Source organism: Mustela putorius, unplaced genomic scaffold, assembly GCF_011764305.1.
Source record: "Mustela putorius furo isolate JIRA1106 unplaced genomic scaffold, ASM1176430v1.1 tig00003972_pilon_pilon_pilon, whole genome shotgun sequence".
In the NCBI taxonomy this organism is placed as follows: Eukaryota; Metazoa; Chordata; class Mammalia; order Carnivora; family Mustelidae; genus Mustela; species Mustela putorius.
Genome location: NW_025422115.1, coordinates 17,394,473 through 17,421,980, shown reverse-complemented (window position 1 = coordinate 17,421,980; position 27,508 = coordinate 17,394,473). Strand labels below are relative to the sequence as shown.

The 27,508-nt window shown below is 44.6% G+C and overlaps 1 protein-coding gene across 2 annotated transcripts; it reads left to right on the top strand.

Moving 5' to 3' along the window:
* Positions 1–21,417: 21,417 nt before the first annotated feature.
* Positions 21,418–26,955, top strand: COMMD4 (COMM domain containing 4). Of its 2 annotated transcripts, XM_004758456.3 has the most exons (8): positions 21,418–21,482; positions 24,879–24,950; positions 25,157–25,222; positions 25,394–25,433; positions 25,719–25,838; positions 26,007–26,087; positions 26,415–26,591; positions 26,679–26,955. In XM_004758456.3, exons 1-8 carry the CDS (start codon positions 21,480–21,482, stop codon positions 26,717–26,719), a joined length of 600 nt encoding a protein of 199 aa, XP_004758513.1. In that variant the 5' UTR covers positions 21,418–21,479; the 3' UTR covers positions 26,720–26,955. The 2 variants fall into 2 exon arrangements, with proteins under 2 accessions (XP_004758513.1, XP_012914857.1); XM_013059403.2 differs by lacking the exon at positions 26,415–26,591 and having other exon boundaries at positions 26,592–26,955.
* The last annotated feature ends 553 nt before the right edge of the window (positions 26,956–27,508 follow it).

Sequence of the window (27,508 nt, the reverse complement as noted above, 5' to 3'; positions counted from 1 at the left end):
TCATACTGTCTTACAAAGATGACAGCTTTGTAATAGAGCTTGAAATCTGGATTTGTGATGCCACCAACTTTGGCTTTCTTTTTCAACATTCCTCTGGCTATTTGAGGTCTTTTATGGTTCCATATAAATTTTAGGACAATTTTTTCCATTTCTTTGAAAAAAAATGGGTGGTATTTTGATAGGGATTGCGTTAAATGTGTAGATTGCTATAGGTAGCATAGACATTTTGACAATATTTGTTCTTCCAATCCATAAGCATGGAACACTTTTCCATTTCTTTGTGTCTTCTTCAATTTCTTTCATGAGTACTTTATAGTTTTCTGAGTACAGATTCTTTGCCTCTTTGTTTAGGTTTATTCCTAGGTATCTTATGGTTTTGGGTGCAATTGTAAATGGGATGGACTCCTTAATTTCTCTTTCTTCTGTCTTGTTGTTGGTGTATAGAAATGCAACTGATTTCTGTGCATTGATTTTATATCCTGACACTTTACTGAATTCATGTACAAGTTCAAGCAGATTTGGAGTGGAGTCTTTTGGGTTTCCCACATAAAGTATCATATTGTCTGCAAAGAGTGATAGTTTGACTTCTTCTTTGCTGATTTGGATGCCTTTAATTTCTTTTTGTTGTCTGGTTGCTGAGGCTAGTACTTCTAGTATTATGTTGAATAGCAGTGGTGAAAATGGACATCCCTGCCGTGTTCTTGACCTCAGCGGAAAAGCTCTCAGTTTTTCTCCATTGAGAATGATATTCGCTGTGGGTTCTTCATAGATGGCTTGGATGATATTGAGGTATGTACTGTCTGTCCCTACACTTTGAAGAGTTTTGATCAAGAAAAGATGCTGTACTTTGTCAAATGCTTTTTCAGCATCTGTTGAGAGTATCATATGGTTCTTGTTCTTTCTTTATTAACATGTTGTATCACATTGATTGATTTGTGGATGTTGAACCAACCTTGCAGCCCTGGAATAAATCCCACTTGGTCATGGTGAATAATCATTTTAATGTACTGTTGGATCCTATTGACTAGTATTTTGGTGAGAATTTTCACAAATGTGTTCATTAAGGATATTGGTCTGTAATTCTCTTTTTTGATGGGGTCTTTGTCTGGTTTTGGGATCAAGGTAACGCTGGCCTTATAAAATGAGTTTGGAAGTTTTCCTTCCTTTTCTATTTTTTGGAAGAGTTTCAGGAGAATAGGAATTAATTCTTCTCTAAATGCTTGGTAGAATTCCCCTGGGAAACTGTCTGGCCCTGAGCTCTTGTTTGTTGGGAGATTTTTTTTTAAAGATTTTATTTATTTATTTTACAGAGAGAGATCATAGGTAGGCAGAGAGTCAGGCAGAGAGAGAGGGGGAAGCAGGCTCCCCGCTGAGCAGAGAGCCCAATGCGGGGCTCAATCCCAGGACCCTGAGATCATGATCCGAGCTGAAGGCAGCGGCCTAATCCATTGAGCCACCCATGCACCCCTGTTGGGAGATTTTTTGATGACTGTTTCAATCTCCTTACTGGTTATGGGTTTGTTCAGGTTTCTATGTCTTCCTGGTTCAGTTGTGTTAGTTTATATGTCTCTAGGAATGCATCCATTTCTTCCAGATTGTCAAATTTGCTGGCATATCGTTGCTCATAATATGTTCTTATCGTTGTTTGTATTTCTTTGATGTTGGTTGTGATCTCTCCTCTTTCATTCATGATTTTATTTATTTGGGTCCTTTCTCTTTTCTTTTTTGATAAGTCTGGTCAGGGGTTTATCAATCTTATTAATAAGGTCCTAGTTTTGTTGATTTTTTTGGTTTGATTGTTTTTTTGGTTTCTATTTCATTGATTTCTGCTCTGATCTTTATTATTTCTCTTCTCCTGCTGGGTTTAGGTTTTCTTTGCTGTTCTTTCTCCAGCTCATTTAGGTGTAGGCTTAGTTTGTGTATGTGAGACCTTTCTTGTTTCTTGAGAAAGGCTTGTATCACTATATATTTTCCTCTCAGGACTCCCTTTGCTGTGTCCCACAGATTTTGAATGGTTGTGTTTTCATTATCATTTGTTTCCATGAGTTTTTTCAATTCTTCTTTAATTTCCTGGTTGACCCATTCATTTTTTAGTAAGATGCTCTTTAGCCTCCACGTATTTGGGTTCTTTCCAGATTTCCTCTTGTGATTGAGTTCTAGCTTCAGAGCATTGTGGTCTGAAAATATGCGGGGAATGATCCCAAACTTTGTTACTGGTTGAGACCTGATTTGTTGCCCAGGATGTGATCGATTCTGGAAAATGTTCCATGTGCACTAGAGAAGGATGTGTATTCTGTTGCTTTGGGATGGAATGTTCTGAATATATCTGTAATGTCTATCTCGTCCAGTGTGTCGTTTTCTAACCCTTCACTTTAAATCTGGAGGTGTCTTTGGGTCTAAAATGAGTTTCTTGCACACAGCATATTAATGATTTTTTAAAATCCATTCTGATACCCTGTGTCTTTTGATTGGGGCATTTAGGCCATTTACATTCAGGGTAACTATTGAGAGATATGAATTTAGTAGCATTGTATTGCCTGTAATCTGTCTGTTACTGTATATTGTCTCTGTTCCTTTCTGGTCCACTATTTTTAGCCTCTCTCTTTTCTTAGAGGCCCCCTTTCAATATTTCCTGTGGAGCTGGTTTGGTGTTTACAAATTCTTTTAGTTTTTGTTTGTCCTGGAGGCTTTTTATCTCTCCTTCTATTTTCAATGATAGCCTAGCTGGATATAGTATTCTTGGATGCATGTTTTTCTCATTTAGTGCTCTAAATATATCATGCCAGTTCTTTCTGGCCTGCCAGGTCTCTGTGGATAAGTCTGCTGCCAATCTAGTATTTTTACCATTGTATGTTACAGACTTCCTGTCCCAGGCTGCTTTCAGGATTTTCCTTTTGTCACTAAGACTTGTAAGTTTTACTACTAGATGACAGGGTGTGGACCTATTCTTATTGATTTTGAGGGGGATTCTCTGCACCTCCTTGATGCTTTGCCGTGTTAGGGAAATTCTCTACAATAATTTGCTCCAATATACCTTCTGCCCCCCCTTCTTCTTCTTCTTCTTTTTTTTTTTTTTTAAATATTTTATTTATTTATTTGAGAGAGAGACAGTGAGAGAGAGCATGAGCGAGGAGAAGGTCAGAGAGAGAAGCAGACTCCCCATGGAGCTGGGAGCCCGATGCGGGACTCGATCCCAGGACCCTGAGATCATGACCCGAGCCGAAGGCAGCGGCTCAACCCACTGAGCCACCCAGGCGCCCCTGCCCCCCCTTCTTCTTATGGAATCCCAATTATCCTAATATTGTTTCATCTTATGGTATCACTTATCTCAAATTCTTCATTCGTGGTTCAGTAGCTGTTTGTCTCTCTTTTGTTCAGCTTCTTTATTCTCCATGATTTGGTCTTCTATATCACTAATTCTCTCTTCTGCCTCATTTATCCTAGCAGTAAAAGCCTCCATTTTTTATTGTACCTCATTGATAGCTTCTTTTTATTTTAGCTTGGTTAGATTTTAGTTCTTTTATTTCTCCAGAAAGGGCTTTTATTTCTCCAGTTTTCTCTAATATCTTCCATGCCTTTTTTGAGCCCAGCTAGCACCTTAAGAATCATCATTCTGAACTCTAGATCTGACATATTCCCAATGTCCATATTGATTAGGTCCCTAGCCTTCTGTACTGTCTCTTATTCTTTTTTTTTTTTTATGGTGAGTTTTTCCACCTTGTCATTTTATCCAGATAAGAATATTAGAATAAGAAAATAAAATACATAAAGGGTGGCAAAGAGCCCAGAAAAATGTGTGTTAACCAACTCAGAAGAGACCTTACAAATCATAGGGAGAAGAAAGGGGGTAAAAAGAAGTCCAAAAAAAAATTTTTTTTTTAAAGATTTTATTTATTTATTTGACAGAGAGAAATCACAAGTAGATGGAGAGGCAGGCAGAGAGAGAGAGAGGGAAGCAGGGTCTCCGCTGAGCAGAGAGCCCGATGCAGGACTCGATCCCAGGACTCTGAGATCATGACCTGAGCCGAAGGCAGCGGCTTAACCCACTGAGCCACCCAGGTGCCCCCAAAAAAATTTTTTTTAATTGAAAAAAAATATATATATAGAGAGAGAGAGAGCCACCCACTTGATTTTGGGTGTATTTTGGTCTCTTGAAGGAACTACCTCCCAAAATTTTAAAGAAAGAAAATATATATATATATATATATATATATATATATATATATATATAAACACACACATAAAAAATATAAGGGTAAACACAATGAAGGGATAAAATATGACTGTGAATATGAAAATTTTAAAAAATTCTAAAAAAGGTGTTGATAAGATAAGTTGGTTGGGGAAAGAAAGAAAAAGAGTGGAGAGAATTTGCTCAGGCTGGAGACTAGAACAAAGCCCTATGCTAGATTTAGTTTATATTTTGATCTACTAGAAGAAGTATCCCAAAAATTTTTAGAAGAAAAAACCCTATATGTATACAAAAAATAATGTTAGATATAATATTGGATAAAATATGACTATAATAATAAAGGTTCAAAAAGATTTTTTTAAAGAAAGGTATTTTAAAATAAACTAGTTAAAAAACATTAAAAGAAGAATAAGTAAAAGTTTTTAAAAAATTAGAATAAGAAAAAAATAAAATTAAAAAAATTTTAATTAACTTTGCAAGACTAGAGAATCATGAGGCGAAAGCCACGAATTCCGTGCTTTGCTTTCCCCTCCTCTGGGATTCTCCTTTTCTCCCTGATCAGTGAGCTTGTTCTTGGCTGGATGTTATTGCTGATCTTCTAGGGGAGGGGCCTGTTGTAGTGATTCTCAAGTGTCTTTGCCTGAGGCGGAATTGCATGTCCTTGCCAGGGACTGGGCTAAGTAATCTTCTCAGTTTGGTCTTAGGAGCTTTTGTTCCCTAATTGCTGCTGGTAGAGTTGTGAAGGACGGGAATGAAAATGGCGGCCTCCCAATCTCCCGCCCAGAGTAGCCAAGAGCTCAGGACCCCACTCTTAAGTGTGCCCTCGTAGAAAAGCGCTCAATCACTCCCATCTCCCTGGTCTCCTGCCATGCTCTGAGCTCACCTGACCTGTGACCAAGCATCTCTGTCTTGGGCACACAACCCTGTTTGGAGTCTCCAAACCCAGCAGATTCCTGCCTCCAGAGAAGGAAGGTGAGTCTCCCCGGATCTGCCACTGTGGCGTCCCTGCTCAAAGAGCAGTGGCCTGACTGTGCCATGGATCACGATAAGGTAATCCCGAACTCAGAGCTCACTCCTTGGCTCCATCTCTTAGCTGGCTTCCCCACTCTAATACCTGCGAGCTCTGCTACACTCAGACACCCCTGATCTTTCTGTGACCCTGTGGGACCCTGTCCCCACGAGGGCGCCACCCCTGCTCAGCCTCTGGAGCGATGTCCCTCAGTGGAACAGACTTTTAAAAGTTCTGATTTTATGCTCCGCTGCTCTGCCACTTGCCAGGAGCCGGCCCCTCCCCCCATGGTCTATCTTCCAGTCGCTTCGGATTCACTTCTCCGCACGTCCTACCTTTCAGAAAGTGGTGATTTTCTGTTTCTAGAATTGCTGTTCTTCTCTTTGATCTCCTCTTGGGTTTGTAGGTGTTTGGAATGGTTTGAGAACTATCTAGCTAAACTCCTGCAACCTGATGTCATCTCAGCCTGCTACTTTTCCACCATCTTGACTCCTCCCCTGCTTTTTTTTTTTTTTTAAGACTTTATTTATTTTACTTGACAGAGAGAGACACAGTGGGAGAGGGAACACAAGGAGGGGAAGTGGGAGAGGAAGAAGTAGGCTTCCCGCTGATCAGGGAGCCTGATGCAGGGCTTGATCCCAGGACCCGGTGGTCAGGACCCGAGCTGAAGGCGGATGCCCAAAAACCAAGCCATCCATGTGCCCCTCATGTGCTTCTTGATCCAGGTGTCCAGGACCTTGAATCTGTCTCACTAGAGTTTCTCATGCCCCCAGCCTTGGGGCCTTCTCCACTCCCAGTCCTGGAGGATCTCAGAGCATAGCCATCCCCATGGCTCCAACACCAAGACAGGCTTTGGCCACTGCAGTTCCCCCTGGAGCCTCAGGCCATTGCCCTGCCACTGTCCAGCCCCTGGAGGGACACTTGGCTATAGCTCCTGGGCCCTGGACCAGATCTGTACATCTTTCTGTCCTGGATGAATCATCTTGGCAGATTGGACACAGCTTTGCTGGATGTCCTGGGCTGGGCTAGGCCCCTCCCCACAGTGGTGAATCTTTGCCTTGAGGCCCCAGCAGGCTCTGAGCTGAAGGTGGGGTGGGATCTGATGTCAGTGGATGAGATGTCCCAGGACACCTGCTTCAGTTCTTGGCCCCTGTGGTCTCTTTTGGGCATTACACCTTATCCCGTGCAATTTCCTGCTCTGGCCACAAAAGCCTTCCCTAGCACCCTCCCTACCTCAGGCCAGTGTCAGGACATCTGCCGTCCCAGGCAGAAGCCCAAGGACAGAGCCAGGCCTTGGGAATTGTCCCCGGGTGCTGATGGCCCTGGCCAACCAGCCATGGGTCCACGCTCCCTCATTGTGGCTGGCGAGTGACACCCACTGCCCTTCCCCAGCTTGCTGTCCCCCTAGGGGGGCCAGGTTTGACCCCACCAGATCTTTGTCCGCTTTTAGCCTCTTCTCTGCCCACCAAGCTCTCAGGTGAATGTAACCGTCCTGCCTATTTCCTTGACTGTCCTCAACAGGAAATGTATAGAGCCACTCAGAAATCACATCTTTTGTCAACCAGGCCCTTGCCAGAAACGTGACCTCCTCAATAGGCCTGGGGTCAGGCTCAAGGTATCCAGAGGTCATGTTCTCCTTCTGGGACCTAGCCCCAGTGGCTCCCATAGACCTTTCTCTATCCAAGCAATGGCTTGATGGGCAGCTTCCCCTTTTCCAGTGCAGAGCGCCTTACAAGGGCAGGAGAGTGGGGAGGAAGGTCAGGCAAGAGCTCTGTTCCTGCCTCCCCCATTTAAAGTTCATTGGAATTGAGGTGTCCATCCCTGTCTACCTCCCCGTCCCTGGCCTACTGTAGGTTCCATTTTGAGGTTCCTAGTGAGTGTCAGAAGTATGGGCGATGGTGCTCGGCCTCAGCATTCCTCCTGACCTTCTGGGCCTGGGCAACCACTGGCCCAAGAGAGCCTTGGCCAGCTTGTTTCCCACACTGCCACCTCCCAATGCATGGGCTACATGCTTTGTCCTCTGGGTGAGCAGAAAGAAGTTGCAGAGTTCCTATCTTTTAGGTTCAGATCCTAGTAAATTCCCTGCCATGGGAATGTGGTGCTGAAGAATGCAGGTTCTGGGGTCATTCAGACAGTTGGGGTTTGAGCCCACCCCAGCCACTTTGTGACCTTGGGCAAGTCACTTCATTCCTATGCCTCCCCTTCTTCAGCCATTCTATGGGGACCAGAGCACCAGATTCACAGGTACTTGGGGAGTACTAGGCTTTTGGCAAGAAAGGAACTCTGGAGGAGATGGCAGGCAGAGTGACTGAGCCTCTTATCAATCTGGAGAATGAGGTTGCATGGTGCCAGGATTGCTGCGAGAATGTTCTGTGTGCTGCTGGCAGTAGGCCATGGGAAGTGATCCTGCAGCCCCATCCTGCCCAATGGGGAAATCCCACTTAGGAAAGACCCCTCATGTGTATGGGGGACCTTGTATTCCCAGCCCCAGGCCAGACCCCTCCACTGACCTCCAATGGCCCATCCAGCTGACCCTAGTGGTGGCTGTCCCACTCAATGGCCATCTGGGTGACTTACCTGTCCAGGTGGACCCTTCCCCCTTACACGTTGCAGGTAATATCATGTCACCTCCAGAGAAGCCAGGCCTCTCTGAAATGAAACAAATTGAAGATGACACAAATAAGAAGATGTACCCATGCCCACGATTGGATTTTAACAGTAGTATTTATTGTTAAAATGTCCATACTACCCAAAACGATCTGTAGATTAATGCAATCACTATCAAAACACCAATAGCCTTTTTTACAGGACTAGAACAAGTAATACTAACATTTGTAGGCATCATAAAACATTTGTATGAACAATCAGAGCAATCTTGAGAAAGAACAAAGTGGGAAGTATCACAATTCCAGATTGTAAGATACACTACAAAGCTATAATAATCAAAACAGTATGACACTGACACAAGATTAGACATATAGATCAATGGAACAGGATAGAGAGCCCAGAAATAAACCCATAATTATATAGTCAATTAATCTACGACAAAGAGGGCAAGAATATACAATGGAGAAAAGACAATTTCTTTAACAAGAGGTACTGGGAAAACTGGACAGCTACATGCAGAAGAATGAAGCTGGGGCAGTTCCTTGCTCCCCCCCCCAATAAATAAATACCTCAATGTGTGACCTAAAACAATAAAACTCTTAGAAGAAAACATTAGCAGTAATCTCTTTGACATTGGTCTTAACAACATTGTTCTAGATATGTTTCCTCAGGCAAGGGAAACAAAGGCAAAAATAAACAATTGGGACTAAAAAAGATCGCACAGTGAAGAAAACCATTAACAAAATGAAAAGGCAACCTACAGAATGGGAGAATGTATTTGTAAATGATATATCTAAAAAGGAGTTAATATCTAAAATATATAAGGAACTTCTACAAATCAAATCAAAACAAAACCAGTTCAATTTAAAAATGGACAGAGGAACCAAATAGACACTTTTCCAAAGAAGACATACAGATAGCAACAAGCATGTGAAAAACTATTCAATGTCTCTAATCATTAGGGAAGTGCAAATCAAACCTACAGTGAGATGTCACCTCACACCATTTAGAATGGTTAGTACCAAAAAAACAAGAAATATCAAGTGTCGGTGAGGATATGGAAAAAAAAAAAAAAAAGGAACCCTCATGCACTGTTGGTGGGAATGCAAACTGGAGGAGCCACTGTGAAAAACAGTATGGCAGTTCCTCAAAAATTTTAAACTAAAAATATCGGGACACCTGGGTGGCTCAGTGGGGTAAGCCTCTGCCTTCAGCACATGTCTTGGTATCAGGATCCTGGGATCTAGCCCTGCATCAGGCTCTGCTTCCCCCTCTCTCTCTGCCTGCCTCTCTGCCTACTTGTGATCTCTCTCTCTCTCTCTGTCAAATAAATAAATAAAATCTTTTAAAAAAAAGAAATACGATATGATCCCATAATTCCATTACTAGGTATTTACCCAAAGATGGGTACCTGGGTGACTCAGTCGGTTAAGTATCTGTCTTCAGCTCAGGTCATGATCCCAGAGTCCTGGGATCAAGCCCCGAGTTGAGCTCCCTGCCTCAGCAGAGAGTCTAGTTCTCCCTCTCCCTCTACCCCTCCCCCCGACTCATGCTGTCTCTCTCTCACACACACTCTCTCTCTCTTAAATAAATCTTAAAAAAAAGAGAATGAAAACCCTATTTGAAAAGATACATGCTCCCCTATGTTTATTGCAACACTATTTATAATAGCCAAGTTTTGGAAGCAGCCTGAGTGTCCACTGGTAAGTGAATGGATAAAGATGTGTATATAGACAGGATGGAATATTACTCAGCCATGAAAAGAATAAGATCGTGCCATTTACAACAATGTTGATGAGACTAGAGGGCATTATACTAAGCAAAATAAGTCAGAGAAAGGAAAAACCAGGCCTGTGAAATCTGAAAAAAAAAGCAGAAGCAGACCCATAAATACAAATGAGTATTTTGGTAGTTGCCAGATGAGTTGGGGGGAATAGCCAAAATAGATGCAGGAAAGGGGGAGATACAGGCTTCCAGTGGTGGGATGTGTAAGTCATGGGGGTGAAAGGTGCAGCATAACAAATAGAGCCAGTGATACTGTAACAGTGTATGGTGACAGATTGTAGCTAAATTTGCTATGGGAATAGGACAACACCGTAGTTGAATCAGTATGTTATACAGCTGAATCTAATGTAATATTTTTTTGAAAAATTCTTTTCATTTATTTGGCAGAGACAAAGGAGAAGAAGGGACACAAGCAGGGGGAGTGGGAGAGAGAGAAGCAGGCTTCCCATTGAGCAGGGAGCCCGATGTGATACTTATTCCCAGGACCCTGGGATCATGACCTGAGCTGAAGGCAGATGCTTAATGACTGAGCTACCCAGGTGCCCTCAACTGTCTTTTTTTTTTTTTTCTTTTAAAGGTTCTATGAATGTGGTCACTCTGTCTCTCAAAATATCATATTATATTTTATCACCCTTCTTGTGATGACATGAGATGATAAAATGCCTATATAATGACACGAAATGAGGTGAACATCTTGGACACTGTGAGGTAGCATTAAACTACTAGTGACTGACATATGGCACGATCATCTGCTTCCAGTTTATGCTTGACTACAGGTCAAACTGCAGAAAGTGAAAGACATACACATACACAATGAAACTGCAGATGGTGAGGGAGAACTGTATGCAGTTCATACATACAGCACATTCATGTATGTAGCACACCCAACCATCTAAATGAAGATTTATACTTTTTTAAACTTTTCTTTTTATGGAAATTTTCTATCTATATAGAGATAGAGAAAATAATGATCCCATCACTCATTTTCAAGCATTACCAAATACAAATAATCTTGCTCCCTCTATACTCTCCATAACCAGATTCTACTGAATTATCTGAAGCAAATCCCAAGCTTCATATAACATCGTTTATAAATTCTTCAGTATGTGTATCTTCAAGATAATGATTATTTATTTTTTTAAGATTTTATTTATTTGCTTGACAGAGAGAGAGCACAAGCAGGGAGAGCAGCAGGCAGAGGGAGGGAAGAAGCAAGCTCCCCACTGAGCAGAGAGCCCGATGCAGGACTTGATCCCAGGATCCTGAGATCATGACCTGAGCCAAAGGCAGATGCTTAACCAACTGAAATGGTCAAGTGTCCCGATAATGATTCTTTTTAAACAAAATAAACAAAAGTATATGACTATTATTAGACCTAAAAGGTGAAATTAACAATTCCTTAAAATTATCAAATGTCCAGTAAGTCTATCATGCAAAGTTTCTAATTTTTGTCTCTTTTTGCCCCAGATGAATATTCAAATCAAGATTCTTTTTTTAAAAAGATTTTATTTATTTATTTGACAGGCAGGGATCACAAGTAGGCAGAGAAACAGGCAGAGAGAGGAGCAAGCAGGCTCTCCACTGAGCAGAGAGCCTGATGTGGGGCTTGATCCTAGGAACCTGATATCATGACCTGAGCCAAAGGTAGAGGTTTTAACCCACTGAGCCACCCAGGTGCCCCTCAAATCAAGATTCTTAAAATATTCTTAAAATATCCTTAAAGGTATCCTTTATATAAACATATACAATGGACTATTACTCAGCCTATCCTTTTATTGTATAAAAGGATATTTTAAGAATCTTGATTACCACCGTACTTTTTGTTTTCTACCCACTTTGAGAGACTTAACATTTACGAAAAAAAACCCCACAATTATTAGTGTAAAAGCTAGTATGTTATAACTTTGGGTGGCTGACTGAGCCACCCAAGCTCCACTAAACAATACACTTTTAGACAATCAATAGATCAAAGACAAAACCATAATGGAAATTAGAAAATACTTAGAAGTGAATGAAACTGAATACCCAAACTTACTAGACGAAGCAGAAGTGGAGCTAAAGGGGAATTTGTAGCTATAAATACTTACACTAAACAACAAGAAAGATCTCAAATCAACAACCTAAATAACAAACAAATGAACTAAGCCCGTAACTAGTACAAGGAAGAAAGAATAAAGACTAGAGCTAAGAAAAATGAAACAGAGACTAGAAAACAGAAAAATTAATGAAACCAAAAGGAGGTTCTTCGTAAAAATCAAGAAAGTTGAGGGACTCCTAGGTTGCACAGTTGGTTATGCATCTAATTCTTAATTTTGGCTCAGGTTGTGATATCAGGGTTGTGAGATCAAGCCCTGCATTGGGCTCCATGCTCAGCAACGAGTCTGCTTCTCTCCCTCTCCACCTCCCACTCACTTGCGTGTGCATACTCTCTTTCTCAAATAAATAAATAGATCTCTTTTAAAAAGGTGACGAACTTGGGGGCGCCTGGGTGGCTCAGTCTGTTAAGCGGCTGCCTTTGGCTCAGGTCATGATCCCAGGCTCCTGGGATTGAGCCCTGAATCGGACTTCCTGCTTGGTGGAGAGCCTGCTTCTCCCTCTCCCTCTGCCTGCCACTCTGTCTCCTTATGCTCCCTCTCTCTGTCAAATAAATAAATAAAATCTTAAAAAAAAAAAAAAGACACTTATCTTTAAAAAAAAAAGTTGACAAACTTTAACTAGATGGACTAAGAAAATAAGAAATAAGACTCAGATTTCTAAAATCAGAAATGTAAATGGCGGGGGGAATGCCTGGGTGGCTCAGTCTTTTAAGCATCTGCCTTTGGCTCTGGTCATGATCTCAAGGTCCTGGGATCCAGCCTCATGGATCCAATTTAGATGCCTTTTAGTTCTTTTTCTTGGCTGATTGCTGTGGCTAGGACTTTCCAGTAGTATGTCGAGTAGAAGTGGAGAAAGTGGAAATATATGTCTTGTTCCTGATCTTAGAGGAAAAGCTGTTTGTCTCTCACCATTGAGTATTATATTTCTTGTGGGTTTTTAATATGTCACTTTTATTATATAGAGGTAATTTCCTTTCATTCCTATTTTGTTGAGTGTTTTTTATAATGAAAAGGTGTTGAATTTTCTCAAATGCTTTTTCTGAATCAACTGAAACAATCAAGTGTTTCCCCCTTCATTTTGTTGATGTGACATATTGATCAAGTTTCATGTATTGAACCATCCTTGCATTCCAGGAATAAATCCCACTTGGTCTTGGGGATATATCCTTTTAATATGCTTGCTGACTTCTGCTTGTTAGCATTTTGCTGAGAATTTTTGGATCAATGTTTGTGAGGGATGTGGGTCTATAGTTTTATTACAGTGTCTTTTTCTGGCTTTAGTGCCAAGGTATGCTGGTTTCAGAGAATGTGTTAGGAAGGGTCTCTCCTTTTCCATTTTTTGGGAAATGTTTGAGAAGTATTGATATTAATTCTTATTTAAAGTTTTGGTTGAATTCAGCAGTGAAACCATCAAGTCTGGGACTTTTCTTTGATGAGAGATTTTTTACTCCTGATTTAAGGTCTTTACAATTTATAGGCCTATTCAGATTTTCTATTTCTTCATTAATTAGTCTTGGTAGGTTTTGTGTTTCTAGAACTTCTTCCATTTCATCAAGGTTATCCAATTTGTTAACATACAGTTGTTCACCATACTCTTACAAACCTCTATTTCTGTAGAATTGATAGTAATGTCCCCATTTACATTTCTTTTTTTAAGATTATTTATCTATTTATTTATTTATTTGAAAGAGAGAAAGAGAGAGAGAGCATAAGCAGGGAGAGGAACAGGGGGAGAGAGAGAAGCAGACTTCCTGCTGAGCAGGGAGCCCAACATGGATAGACAGACTGGATTCATGAAAATTAAGAGATTTTATGCTTCAAAAGACTACTATCCACAGAGTAAAAATTCAATCCACAGAATGGAGAAAAGATTTGCAAATCATGCATCTGACAAGGGATTAACATCTCAAATACACATTCTAAACTCCTAAAAGTTTAGGAACTCCTAAAACTCAACAAAAATACAACCTGGTTCAGAAGTGGGCAAATGACCTGAATAGACATTTCTCCAAAGAAAACATACAAATGGCCTATAAACACATGAAAAGATGCCCAATATCACTAACCATTAGGGAAAATGCAACTCTAATCTACAATGAGATATCACTTTTTACTTATTAGGATGGCTACTATAGAAAAACAAACAAACAACCAGAAACAAGCGTTAGCAAAGATGTGAAGAAATTGGAGCCCTTGTGAACTGTTGGTGGGAATGTAAAGTGATACCACTGGTGTGGAAAGAATATGAGGATTCTCAAAAAATTTAAAAGAGGATTACCATATGATCTAGCAATTCTACTTCTGGGTATATATTCAAAAGAATTCAAAGCAGGATCTTGAAGAGATATTTGTACTCCCATGTTACAAACTAGCAGCATTATGCCCAGTTGCTAAAACATGGAAGCAACTCAAGTGTCTGTGGACAGATGAGTGGGTAAGCAAAATGCAGTATATACATACAATAGACTATTACACAGCCTTAAAAAGGAATGGAATTCTGCAATATACTATACCATGTGTGAACCTTAAGGGCATGATTCTAAGTGACATCCACTCTCCTATTTGGTAATGCTAAAGTATAATTTATACAGGAGACAGGAAAAAAATACTTGATTCTTTCCATTTTATTTACCAGTTTTTACAATAAAAGTTGGTTCACTAGAATACTCTGAAGTCAACCAACTTACTTTTTTCTAAATAAATAGAATGGCAGACTTAGTCAACTATCAATTCAGAGCAGTCATAGATTCTTGACATATTTTATGTGTTTCAATTCATTGAATTTATTTTTAATGCTTGAAATAGTCTTTCTTTTAGGACGCCTGGGTGGCTCAGTCAGTTTAGTGTCTGCCTTCAGCTCAGGTCATGATCCCAGGGTCCTGGGAGTCTTGCATCAGGCTCCTTGCTTGGTGGAGAGATTGCTTCTCCCTCTGCCTGCTGCTCCCCCTGCTTGTGCTCCCTCTCTCTCTCTCTCTCTCTTTCTCTGACAAATAAATAAGTAAATAAATAAATAAATAAAAGAAATATCCTCTCTTTTGCTAGTGAGAGGCCATTCATAGCCAAAGATAGGTTTTATTTATTATTTTTTAAGACTTTACCTTTTATTTAAGAGAGAAAGAGGGAAAGCCAAGGGAGAGTGACACGGAGATGCAGAATACCTGGTGAGCAGGGAGCCCCACACAGGGCTCAATCCCAGGACTCTGAGATCATCACCTGAGCCAAAGGCATACACTTAACTGACTGAGCCACCCAGGTGCCCCCTAAGACAGGATTTAAAGAAACTCTCTTCTCCCACCCCTGGAGAGTAGACTGAGTAGGAAATTGGCACAGAAATGAATCATAAGTATGGCAGAACTGCAACAAAAACTGAGTGATCAACTGTAATGGGTCTCCTATCCTCGATTCATTTTGTATACCTTCTATTTAAGTTCACTGCCTTCAGGTTCACTGATCTTTTTTTCCTGCAGTGACTAATCTGTTAATCCCACACATTTGTTGACATTTTCTTGTCTCTAGAAATGACTTTTTAAATATCTTCCATTTATCTCTTCTCATCATGTTCAGATTTTTCCCTACCTTTTTGAACACATGCAATATATTTATAACCACTGTTTTTAAATGTTCCTATCTGCTAATTACATCACCTTTATCATTTCAGGGTCTGTTTCCATGGATTGATTTTTCCCCTTGTTATGGCTCCTATTATCTTCCTTCTTTGCATTCCTGGTAATTTTTGACTAGGTGGTAGACACTGTGATTCTGCTGTTGTAGAAACTGAATTTAGTCATTTTCTTTCAAATAGTTTTGAACTTTGTTCCCACATCATTTAAGTTACTTTTAAAAAATTAGATCTATTCAAGGCTTGCTTTCAAGCTTTGTTAGGAAAGTTTCAGACCAGCCTTTATCCCAGTGCTATTTGAGCACCCCTGTTAAGACAAAAATTTTTAAGGATTCTGTTCAAAGTCATGTGTATTAGGAGGTGTTCCTATTCTGGCTAGAGAAAATAGGAATTATTTCTAGTCTCTTGTATGCTCTGGGAATTGTTTGGTCTTCTGCTTTCCAGTTTTCCCCTCCATACTTGTTTTCTTTCACATGTGTATATATCAGTACTGAGCCAAATACTTCAGGCATCTTCTGTAATTTTCCAGAATGTGCTCACTCATGCTCTCTCTCTGAAGTGTCCTCCTCTCTGGTATTCTGCCTCAGATTCTATCTGCCTTGATCTTCCTAAACTCCATTCTCCCATCTCAACTCAGCAAGAGAGCTGGGCTTTATTTGGATTCCCCTTCCCAGGGTTGCAGGCTGTTGGTTGCTTATAGCAGTAAAATGAGAAAGATGTAAGTTTCACCTTCTTTTAGAAATCATAATTCTGCTCTACCTACTTTCTAATATATATATATATATATATATATATATATATATATATATAGTCACATCGTTTTTTAAGATTTTTTTAAGTAATCTCTACATCCAAAGTGGAGCTTGAACTCGTAACCCAAAATCAAGAGCCATTCTTCACTGACTGAGCCAGCCAGCCACCCCTTCTCATCTTCTTTATCCATTCATTAATTGATGGACGTCTGGGCTGCTTTGGTAATTTGGCTATTATAAATAATGCTGCTATAAACATAGGGGTGCATATATTTCTTTGAATTAGTGTTTTTGTATTCTTTGTATAAATACCCAGTAGTGCAATTATTGGATCATAGGATAGTTTCATTTTTTCTTAAAGATTTTATTTATTGATCTGACAGAGAGACAGTGAGAGAGGGAACACAAGCAGGGGGAGAGGGAGAGGGAGAAGCAAGTTTCCTGTTGAGCAGGAAGCCCAACACGGGGCTGGATTCCAGGACACTGGGATCATGACTTGAGTGGAAGGCAAAAGCTTAATGACTGAGCCACCCTGGTGCCCTGATAGTTCTATTTTTAACTTTAAAATAAAACCTCCATACTGTTTACACCATGATTACACCAGTTTGCATTCCCACCAACAGTGCAAGAGGGATGCTTTTTCCATCTTCACCAACACTTGTTTTTTCTGGTGTTTTTTATTTTAACCATTCTGACAGGTATAAGGTGATATCTCACTGTGTATTTGATTTGCATTTCCATGATGATGAGTGATGATGAATATCTTTTCATGTATCTGCTGGCCATCTGTATGTCTTCAATGGAGAAATGTCCATTTATGTCTTCTACCCATTTTTAATTGAATTATTTGTTTTTTGAGTGTTGAGCTGTATAAGTGCTTTACATATTTTTGATATGAAGCCTCTGCTGGTTATGTCATTTGCAGATATCTTCTCCCATACTCTGGGTTGCCTTTTAGTTGTATTTTGTGATTTTTATTATGATATTCATGTTTAGTTATATAATTTTATTTTTATTTCATTTTAAATATTTTATTTTTAAGTAATCTCTACACCCAATGTGGTGCTTGAACTCCCAACCCCGAAATTGAGTCACATGCTCTACTAATTAGCCATCCAGGCACCCTTAGTTATATAATTTTAACATATTAAATATCATTTTTAAGAAACGCGAAGCCTTTCCTTGTGATCTAGCCAAGACTGACTATAGTTGGAAGAATCAGGAAGGCTTCCACGCATAAGGTGGGCTCTCTGCCTGGACACCCTCACCCTAAGTTTGCTCCCACTGCCCCCTCCACATTCACACCCACCATTGTCACCTCCTATGAGTGAGCCCCCCCCCTTTCCCCGAGCCCTGGGTGCCCACTCTCCAGTGGCTCTGGTTGACCCAGAGCCTGGCATTGAGAAGTGATCAGTGTGTATGTGGTGAGTGAGTGAGTAAGTGAAGGAAGGAAGGAGGGGCTAATCCTGAAAGAGGTGACTGCCTATGACCTTTCCCCAACAGATGGAACCAGTTCCCCTTTCAGCAGCCCCCTGGGGAAGGACTCCAGCGTAAGAGTTGGGGTGGATACAAAGCTCAGTGTTTTCTGCAGTGGGTCTGGGGGTGGTCCTGCTGCTGTGCACAGCAAGGAGGTGGAAGTCTCAGGAAGCGCTCATTCCTGAAATCCCCCCAGGACCCCCCAGAACCCTAGAGCACCCTTGCCCCCCAGACATGGCTCTGTGGTCCAGGAAGGCCCAGCTGATGGTGAAGGTGCACTGGGGCTAGTTTGTGACTGGCCATCTGGTCCAGCCCAAGGAGCTGACCTGGCGCCTGTGCTCCCAGTCCCCCAGAGCTAAGGGAGACACTCACGGTTGACGTGGGGGTGCTTAACTGTGGAAGCCAGCTGAGATAAAAGGGAAAGGTGAGGTGGGGTTTGGAGTTAGAAGCCAAAAACTCATCCTGGCCAGAGGCTGGAATGGCTTCCGACCGCCATCTGTGAACCCATTGAATAGGGTCTTCAGCTAGTCTCAGGGTTCCTGGGTTCTGGTTGGAGTCCTCCCCTCATGGGCTCAATGCTTTGGACTGACCCTGCCCCTCCTCCAGCCTCACTTTCATAAGGCAAACCAGAACTGGGCCAGGGCTCTCAAGACCTTTCAGTTGGACCTCTGGTTTCCTCGCAGGCTGATAGGAAGTCAGACAGATGTGGCCTGGGCTCCGCTGCTTGCATCTAGCTCTCCACCTGTGAGGTGGATGGGGCTAGGACAAGCGAGTGCTTACCTGTGGGTTTCTGACTCTCCTCTGCCCCAGGTAGGCCTGGAAAGCCTCACGCAATGCTCCACCTCACACTGCTCCCCCCTCCACCCCCGCCCCCCGCCCTCCCGTTCCCCCTGCCGTCCCAACTCCCCCCCACCCCGGGCAACTGGCATTCTGTGACTTCTAGTTTTTCTTCAGGTGCTTCTTTTGATTTTTCAGATAGACTGTCATCTGCAAATACGAGTTTTTTTTTCTTTTTTCTTTCTTTTTTTTTAAAGATTTTATATATTTATTTGACAGAGAAAGATCACAAGTAGACAGAGAGAGAGAGAGAGGGAAGCAGGCTCCCCGCTGAGCGGAGAGCCTGATGCGGGACTCGATCCCAGGACCCTGAGATCATGATCTGAGCCGAAGGTAGTGGCTTAACCCACTAAGCCACCCAGGTGCCCCACGAGTTTTTTTCTTTTCCAACATTTATGCTAGTGGTTTTCCCATGTTTTATTTATCTAGAATAGAGTTTCTTAACACCAGCACTATTGACATTTTTGGCTAGATAATTCTTCATTATGGGGGACTGTCCTGAGCCCTGCAGAATGTTTAGGAGGCTCTCTGGCCTCTGTCTTCTGGATCCCAGCAGCACCCCCTAGTGGTAACAAAGAAAAATATCGCCAGACAATACCAAATACCCATGAGAGGCAAAATCACCCTCAGCTGAGAACCACTGGCCTAAGCATCTAGAATAATGTTGGATCACAGTAAATGCCGGCACATAACTGCTCCAGACTTTAATGGGTCCCGTCTAGTATTGAAGTATACGAGTATTTCCTGTTCAGGGCTAGTATACTTTCTCAAAGTTTAATCTGCAAAAAGTAAAAAGCATGACTGTCATTCAAATAAAGAAAGAATGAGTGTTGAATATTTAATCATTGAAGGCTCAGGGGGGGGGCGCCTGGGTGGCTCAATGGGTTAAAGCCTCTGTCTTCAGCTTTGGTCATGGTCTCAGGGTCCTGGGATGGAGCCCCGCATCGAACTCTCTGTTCAGCAGGGAGCCTGTTTCCCCCACCCCTCTGCCTGCCTCTCTGCCTGCTTGTGATCTCTCTCTGTCAAATAAATAAATAAAAATCTTTAAATAATAATAATTTTAAAAAGAAGGACTCAATAAGATGGTAAGGCAAGTTCAAGTAACATTTTGAGAAGCATTTCTAGTGTGCCCAATCAGAAAATCTGTTGATGTCTTACAGGGCGATAATACTGTACTCTTTGGGATTTTCTCCTAGACAGAAATCTATAAATGATCACATCATAACGTTTCAGGTATGTTTTCCTACATTAGTGGTTTTCAAAGTATAGTCCTCAAAGTGGAAGCATCAGCATCACGTGGGAACTTGTGGAAATCGCACGTTTTTGTTTCCTATCCCAGGCTTATTTAATTAGAAACCTTGAGGGTGGGACACACCTCTGTCTCCCCAATCCCTCCTGGTGATTTTGACACACTGAAAAGTCAGAGAACCACTGCTCCAAAGAGTCAATCTCTATTTATGAAACAAATCTGTGAGACAATGTTTCAGTATGACATTAAAAGGACACCCTTTTGGGCGCCTGGGTGGCTCAGTGGGTTAAGCCGCTGCCTTCGGCTGGAGTCATGATCTCAGGGTCCTGGGATCGAGTCCCGCATCGGGCTCTCTGCTCAGCAGGGAGCCTGCTTCCTCCTCTCTCTTTCTCTGCCTGCCTCTCTGCCTACTTATAATCTCTCTCTGTCAAATAAATAAATAAAATCTTAAAAAAAAAAAAAAGGACACCCTTTTGCCTGGTTTCCAGATTTAAATACTTTGATGTTAAGTCTCATGTTTGGTCTTTTATTTTTCAAATACTCTGATCAACTTAAGACAGCTTCCACCTATTCCCAATTTTTCTTTTTTCTCCTTTTGAATCAAAACTGGTTTTCCAAGTCTTATCAACTGTGTTCTTCTTCAACCTATTAGTATAATGAAACAGAAGTTGGGCCAGTCTTATAATTCTTAAGATGAAGTTTTTCTTTGACATAGTGTAGCATTTTAACACATTGTTGACTTCAACATGCTGATATGTATGATTTTTAAAAAGCTTTTTATAAATGAGATCGATTTTGGCATGGATTGGGAAGCTTTCATCTTTTTCTATTTATGGAGCAGTTTAATTGCGATGGGTTCTGTCCTTTGAAAGCCTGAAAGGCTGCAACAATAAAACCAGCTGGGCCCGGTTTATGGGGGGCTGGGATGTGTAATCGAAAAGAGATCTCAGATTGTTCAATTTCTTCTTTGGTTTTTTTAGTCTATTCTCTAGGGTATTTTTTGGTGCTGTTGCTGGTTTGTGTTTTTTTTTTTTACCTCTTTAAGTGAATATTGGAAACTTAGTTTTCCTAGTCCATCTTCTGTTCAAACTCACCAGTAAACAGGATAATGCCACTTAAAACAGCCTATTTTTCTCCTATTCCATTGAGAAAAACTAAGATAAAGATCTAATGTTGGTGAAGCCACAGGGAGAGTTCTGGGCATGTCAATTGTTACAGCCAACTGTAACTAAGGCAACTAAGGGGAATTCATCAAAATGAAATCAAATACTCAGGCACTCGAAGGAGCTATGCGGCTTACTGGTAATGTTTCCTTATATGTGTGCTGGAGATGTGGGCTGTACAGTTTATGAAAATTCATTTAAGCTTTATACTTACAATACGCCCAATTTTCTGTATGTGTATCATATTTCAGGAAAATTTTTAAAACGCCTTTTGCCACAGTCCATAGGTATCGATAAGGGCACGGCTTACTGGCGGGGACCGACCTGAATACCCCTTCACAAGGGAATCATTCCAAGTGCTCCGGGGTCCGGACTCCTGCTCTCTTAAGTCGAACACATTCAATGACTCGCACGCCCTCTTTTCTAACTAAACCGGGTCGGGGAAGGGGAATTGACGCCGGTCACCTCCGGGAAGGGGTTCTGGGGAGACACCGAATTCACCAGCCTTCCCCGCGAGCTCTAGCCGCGGCCACCCGCGCTCGCCCCGGTCCCGCCCCTCCCCCTCCCCCTCCCCCGAACCCGCCCTGCTAGCCCTCGGCCCGCCCCCGGCCCGAAGGCCCCGCCCACACCACGTGACCGTCGCGTCAGCAGTGCGCGCGCGTCGGAGGAGAAGGCGGGTCGGCTTGCTGGCGCGATGGTGAGGGCCGCGCGGTGACGGTGCGCCGGGGCGGGCTGGGAGGGCCCCGACTCTCGCCTTTGCTGCCACGGGAGACTGAGCGCCGGGACGGGGAGGTGGAGGCAGTCCCGGCCCCTCGGCAGACACCTGGGTGCGGTCGTCCGGCTGGCAGGACGGGCGGGCTGGGGGGCCGCGAGCTTGGAGTCCCGGTGCCTCCTCCGCGGGAAGGAAGGGCCCGCACCCCCCAGGGCTGGAAGTGGATGCTGCCTGGAACGGGAGCGCTTCCAGGGCTTCCTCGCCCCCGGACGACCTCCCAGAGGTGCCCTCTTCCCGGCCCTCCTGTGTGACCTGGAGAACAACTTGCATAGAATTAGGCTTAGTCTTACGCCCAGTTCGGAAGTCTTTCCATCCTTCCCATAGCCAGAAAGGAGTAGACGTGGGGTTGGGACTTCTCAACAACTCCATCCATTTATTCCTTTAACAGACTTTGAGTGCCTACTCTCCACCATCCAGCGTGCCAGGCACTGAGGCTTAAGCTGCAGGAGGCTTGACTTGGCAGGCATAATTAAGACTTGAGGGGAAGGGACCTAACTGTGCCTTGTGTGTACCGTTAGGAAGGCTTCCTGAGGGTGACAGCAACCGGAGGGCGTGAGGGCAGGGAAGAGAGCTGGCCGGCTGCAGTGCAGATTGTGTACCAGGGGTTAGGAGGCTTGGGGAGGGGGCCCTCTATCTTCAGAGAACAGCATTCAGGTGAGAGAGAGCATGGCTCACTAGGATGCAGGTAACCTAGCTGGAAGGGTATCACCTGGACGTTAGTGAAACATGAGGCTCAACAGGTAACAAAGACCAAATCCTGCTGGGTCCTGAGAGCACTGAAAGGAGTTTAGACTTTAAGAAGAGGGCCCTGGGAAGCTAGGAAAATCCTCTTGGCTGACTTGTGGAGGGAGCAGGAGGGGAGCAGACCCCCAGGGGGTGGTGGTGACCTGAGTTAGGGCGGAGAGAGTGGAGATAGAAGTGGGGAAAGGCAAGAGGGAAAAGGGAGAGCGGGGTGACTGGGGTTGGCTCCTGGGTGGTGGTGCTTCAGTGGGGTGGAATACATAGGAAGGGGAGCAGGTTTCAGTGCGAAGACCAAAAGTTAACTTTGATGGGAGGCTCTGTGTGAGGTTTCTGCTAGCCATCAGGTGCAGCTGGCTAGAAGACAGTCTAGATTTAAGGGTCTAAGACTCAGAAGAGAAGCTACAATGCAATTATAAATTGGGGAGTCAGCACAAAGATGATCCTTGTAAGCCTAAAAACATGTAACATCTCAGTGAGGTGAATTGGGAACAGAGGACCCAGCGCAGAACCTAGAGAAATGCCAGCATTTTCAGAAATTACACAAGGAACACATTCTTGTAAAAAATGTAGATAACGCAGAGATGGTAGATGACTTCTGTGAGTAGAAGTCGGGGCCCATGAACTTAGGAAAAACCTCACATCTTAATTTTCACTAACTTCAAACTGAAATTTAGCATTTCCTTCCATTATGAATGTTGGCAGCCAACCCCAGTTATTCATAGCACCTCTGACTTTGTCACCAATAGAAATTAGTTATTTTCGTATCATATTACAGCTGGTGACATTGTTCACATATTTATGCAGATCATTTTAAGTTACGGGTATTAGACTTGAAACATCACATCACCAATTTGACTGTCTTGACTTAGTTTAACTTAGTTTCCTTTGCAATCCTGTGTATTTTATGCATTTAAAAACATGGTTTTGAGAAAGTCCTATAAGGCTCCACCAGATGCCAGATGAGGCTATGGCAGAAAAAGGTGAAAAACTCCTGAAATAGAGACAGAAGTGCAAGACTATCCTTAATGTCCTGTCACCTCATCAGTTGTCCCAGGCCCCTGCCCCGGAGTAATGATGCAGGCAGTGTGCAGAGATCACCATTTGGGGGCTGGGGGAAGGAGGGTGAGCCAGCAAATGAGACCGAGGCAAGGACAGGGAACAATACTCTCCTGTATGCTGCTTCACCAGGGAGGACAGGTTCATGTGGGATGCTGCTGGGGAGTTGGGAAGAGGAAGGCCAGATTTAGTGACAGTCATTTGGGACCACGGCTAGAGGACTTCGTGGGAAGCCCACATACAAGCACCAGTGCTGGGGGTTCAGGCGAAAAACAGCAAGAGAGCTGGTGGTTGAAGGATCGTGGAGCAGGTCTGACATGACCGAGGTGACTGGTTGGGGCAAGTAGGGGACATGGTGTTGCCAGGCTGCACTGAGGGCCCAGCAGAACCAGGAGAATGTGGGTGTCCTTGGTTTGCAGGGTTTTTTTCCCAGCATTTGTAAGCAGCCTGTATGTAAGAGGTGTGGGAAACTGGCCATGTATGTTCCTGTGCTCTGGAGCTTTGCCGGGCAGACAGGCCGAAGGACAGTTGATCCAGGGAACGGAGAATATTGGCAAGATGTGGCCAGCATTCTAACAGGAGACAGACCTCGAGGAAATAATAAATGTGATGTCTTCTGTGGAGATCAAGAAAGAAGGTTAGGGACTAAAGCATGATGGAGAAGAGCTATTTTATTTTTGAACAGTTTTACTGAGATAAAATCAGTAATAACACACGTTTATAAATGCACAGTTCAATAAGTTCTGAAATGTATATGTTCCCACGATCAAGATAATGAACATACCCACTGGCCTCTGAAACTCCTTTGTACAAGGGGCTGTTTTAGAACAGGGGTGGGCAGGGGTGCCTGGTGGCTCAGTTGGTTAAGTGTCCAACTCTTGGTTTCAGCTGAGGTCATGATCTTCAGAGTCCTGGGACTGAGCCCTGGGTCAGGCTCTGCGCTCAGTGCAGAGTCCGCTTGAGATTCTTCTTCTCCCTCTGCCCCTCCCATTGGTGTTCTCGTGCTGTCTCAAATAAATAAGTAAATCTTAAGAAAAGAAAGAAAAAAGAAGGAAGGAAGGAAGGTCAGAGAAGGCCCATCTGAGCGGAGACCAGAAGGAGGTGAGAGAGCAGGGTGTGCAGAGGGGCAGCAAGGACAGGATGGAGAGTGCCTGGTGTAGCCGGAATAGCAGGGAGGCCAATGTGGCTGGAGCTGGCGGGGGGAAGTGATAGGTCACTGACGTCATGACAAGGACATTGTTCTGTTCTGTACTCCCAGCGCTTAGAGTGGGGTCTGCCACAGAGAAGTTTGCCACAGTCAGTGTTTCCTGAGCACATGAATGCCTAGGATAGGCAACAGAGCAAGGTTTGGTGGCAGGTGGGTCTGTGAGGGGGTTCTCTAAACAGCCTAGTAATAGGAAAGAACAAATGGCCAGAGGCATCCATCTTGGACAGGAAGCATGGATCCCTGAAGAGCAGTAATGTGGGAGACCCCTGGCCACACTTGAGCCCTGAATCCTGACCGCCTGCCTCACTCCTGTGCAGAGGTTCCGGTTCTGTGGTGATCTGGACTGTCCTGACTGGGTCCTGGCGGAGATCAGCACGCTGGCCAAGATTGTTGAGTGCACGGGGTCTTTTAGGGTGGGAGGCGGGGATTGAGGGTAGGGGCTCTGGGGAGGGAGGGTGGTGAGGCTCCTCTGAAGTTGGGGCCTCAGTGCTCTCAGCTTGTCCTAGCCTGCTGTGTGACTCTAATATGTGGCCAGCCCTCCAGCATGGAGGGGTGGGGTGGGCCAGTTTGGCTCATGCAAGGCCTTCTCCTCCAGTCCTCCGTGAAGCTGAGGTTGCTGTGTAGCCAGGTGCTGAAGGAGCTTCTGGGACAGGGGATTGACGTGAGTGCAGGGCCCAGCACCCCACTGTTTCATGACCCTCTGATCCTTACTGCCCTGAAAGTGCATCAGAATCGGGGGTGGTGGCGGGGAGGGCAATCAGGATGCAGACTGGGGTGCAGGTGGCTGGTGAGCAGGGGCCTGGCACCCCCTGAGGGCCTCCTTTCCCCATAGTACGAGAAGATCCTGAAGCTCACCGCTGATGCCAGGTTTGGTGAGTACCCGCTCAGTCCGCAGAATTTTGGGCCGCAGTGGATGCTCAGCGGGGCTTAGCACAGAGGCCCCTCCTCCCAGCAGCCTGTCCTGCTGCACTTGCCTCAGCAGAGGAGCCCCAGGGAAGGAGCTGTGTTGTCAATCCCGCCCTCTGCCTGTTCCTGGGGAGGCAGTAGCTGTGCTCATGGCTCAAGGAGGCCCGGGCGCTGGGAGCTGAAGATAGTGGGGCACCAAGGTGGCCAAGGCCACAGTGACATTCCCCTACCCCACCCACGGGTTCCCCCAGAGTCGGGCGATGTCAAGGCCACGGTGGCAGTGCTGAGTTTCATCCTCTCCAGTGCGGCCAAGCATAGCGTGGATGGCGAGTCCTTGTCTAGTGAACTGCAGCAGCTGGGGCTCCCCAAAGGTACGGGTATGCAGGCAGGCGGGCGGGGGACCTGTGTGCCCGGGGTGCTGGGCAGCAGGCCAGGCCGAGTGGCTTTGAGATATGCCCTGCCCTCCGGGAACCTGACCAGCCCTGTGAGCAGTCTGAGCCCCCACCGGCTACATCAAGGGGCCTCCATTCTGTCCCCAGAGCACGCGGCCAGCCTGTGTCGCTGTTACGAGGAGAAGCAAAGCCCGCTACAGGAGCATCTGCGGGCCTGCAGCCTGCGTGGTGAGTGTGGCAGGGGCCAGGGTGGAGTTTGGGCTCCGATCTGGAAGATGTATGCTGCGTGGGAGGTGCTGGTCCTCAGAAAGGAGACTTAACCCTGGTCACATGTCAGGCAGTCATGGAGCCAGGACTCCTGACTCCAGCCCAGATTTCTTTCCTCTGAGACCTGCTGTGGATAATCTCGCTGATTATTGAGCCCCTTCCCTAGGTCAGAGGGAGGAGAGGTTCTCAAAGCCACAAAGCCTTGAAGGGTTGAGAACGGAGCCGGGTGTGGGCTGAGGGCTGTGTAGCTCAGCAGCCTGTGGTCCTGACAGCCACCCCGTTTCACAGTGAACAGGCTGGCAGGTGTGGGTTGGCGGGTGGACTACACCCTGAGCTCCAGCTTGCTTCAGGCTGTGGCAGAGCCCATGGTGCACCTGAAGCTGGAGGTGGCAGCTGCCTCGGGTGCCGCAGCCCAGCCTGTGGCCATGTCGCTCTCAGCTGATAAGTTCCAGGTCCTCCTTGCAGGTGAGACTCAGCTGTCCCTGGAAGGGGAAAGGGCCCTCCCAGATCCCACCGGACTGCCACCCACCTGCTCACCTCTTCCCTCTGCAGAACTGAAGCAGGCTCAGACCCTGATGAGTTCCCTGGCCTGAGGAGAAGGGTGTTTGGGGCCCGTGTTGCATCGCTGCCCTCCAAACTCCTCTTCTTGGGTGGCCGCAACTCCAGGACCCTGGAGGCCTGGCCTCCCAGATGTCTGACTTGCTCGGTTCCCACATGAGAATTCAGCATAAGGATTCTGAGGACTTCTCGAGCATTGCCTTCCCTGCCCCGCGAAGGGCACTTGTCAGCAGTTCTGATGAGCCGGAAGAATAAACTGAAGTGTAAAGGAGTGCGTGCACAGGTTTCTTTTTGGCTCAGATGAAAGGTTTTTGTGAGAGGAACCAAGTGACATCCCAACCTCCCTGGCCCATTACTCGCTCTCTCTTTTCAGCTGCTGGTTGAGGCAGGTCAGGGGTGAGGCAGAATGAGGACTGAAATGAAACACCTTGTCTGTAGATCAGAAAGTCAGGGTTCTAGCTCCCAGTCCTGCAGTGTTTGTGGCTCTGCCTCCTGTGCTGGCCATGTCTGCAGGCTGAGAGCAAGCTCACGGCCCCAGGGCAAGATGCCCCGAGTAGAGAAAGGAGAGAGCCTCGCTCTTGTTGCCATCTTCGTTTGGAAGAGAGGAGGGCCCGTGCCTGAACCACTCCTTGGCAAGAGGAGTGGGGTTAGGGGCTGCATGTGTGTGTCCACTCCCTATTCCTTGTTGAAGCCCTAACCCTTCAGTGAGATGGTTTTAAGGAGATGGGGTTTTGGACAGTACTTAGTTTTAACCCACTGAGCCACCCAGGTGCCCTGGACAGTAATTAGTTTTAGATGAAGTTATGAGAGTGGGACCTTCATGA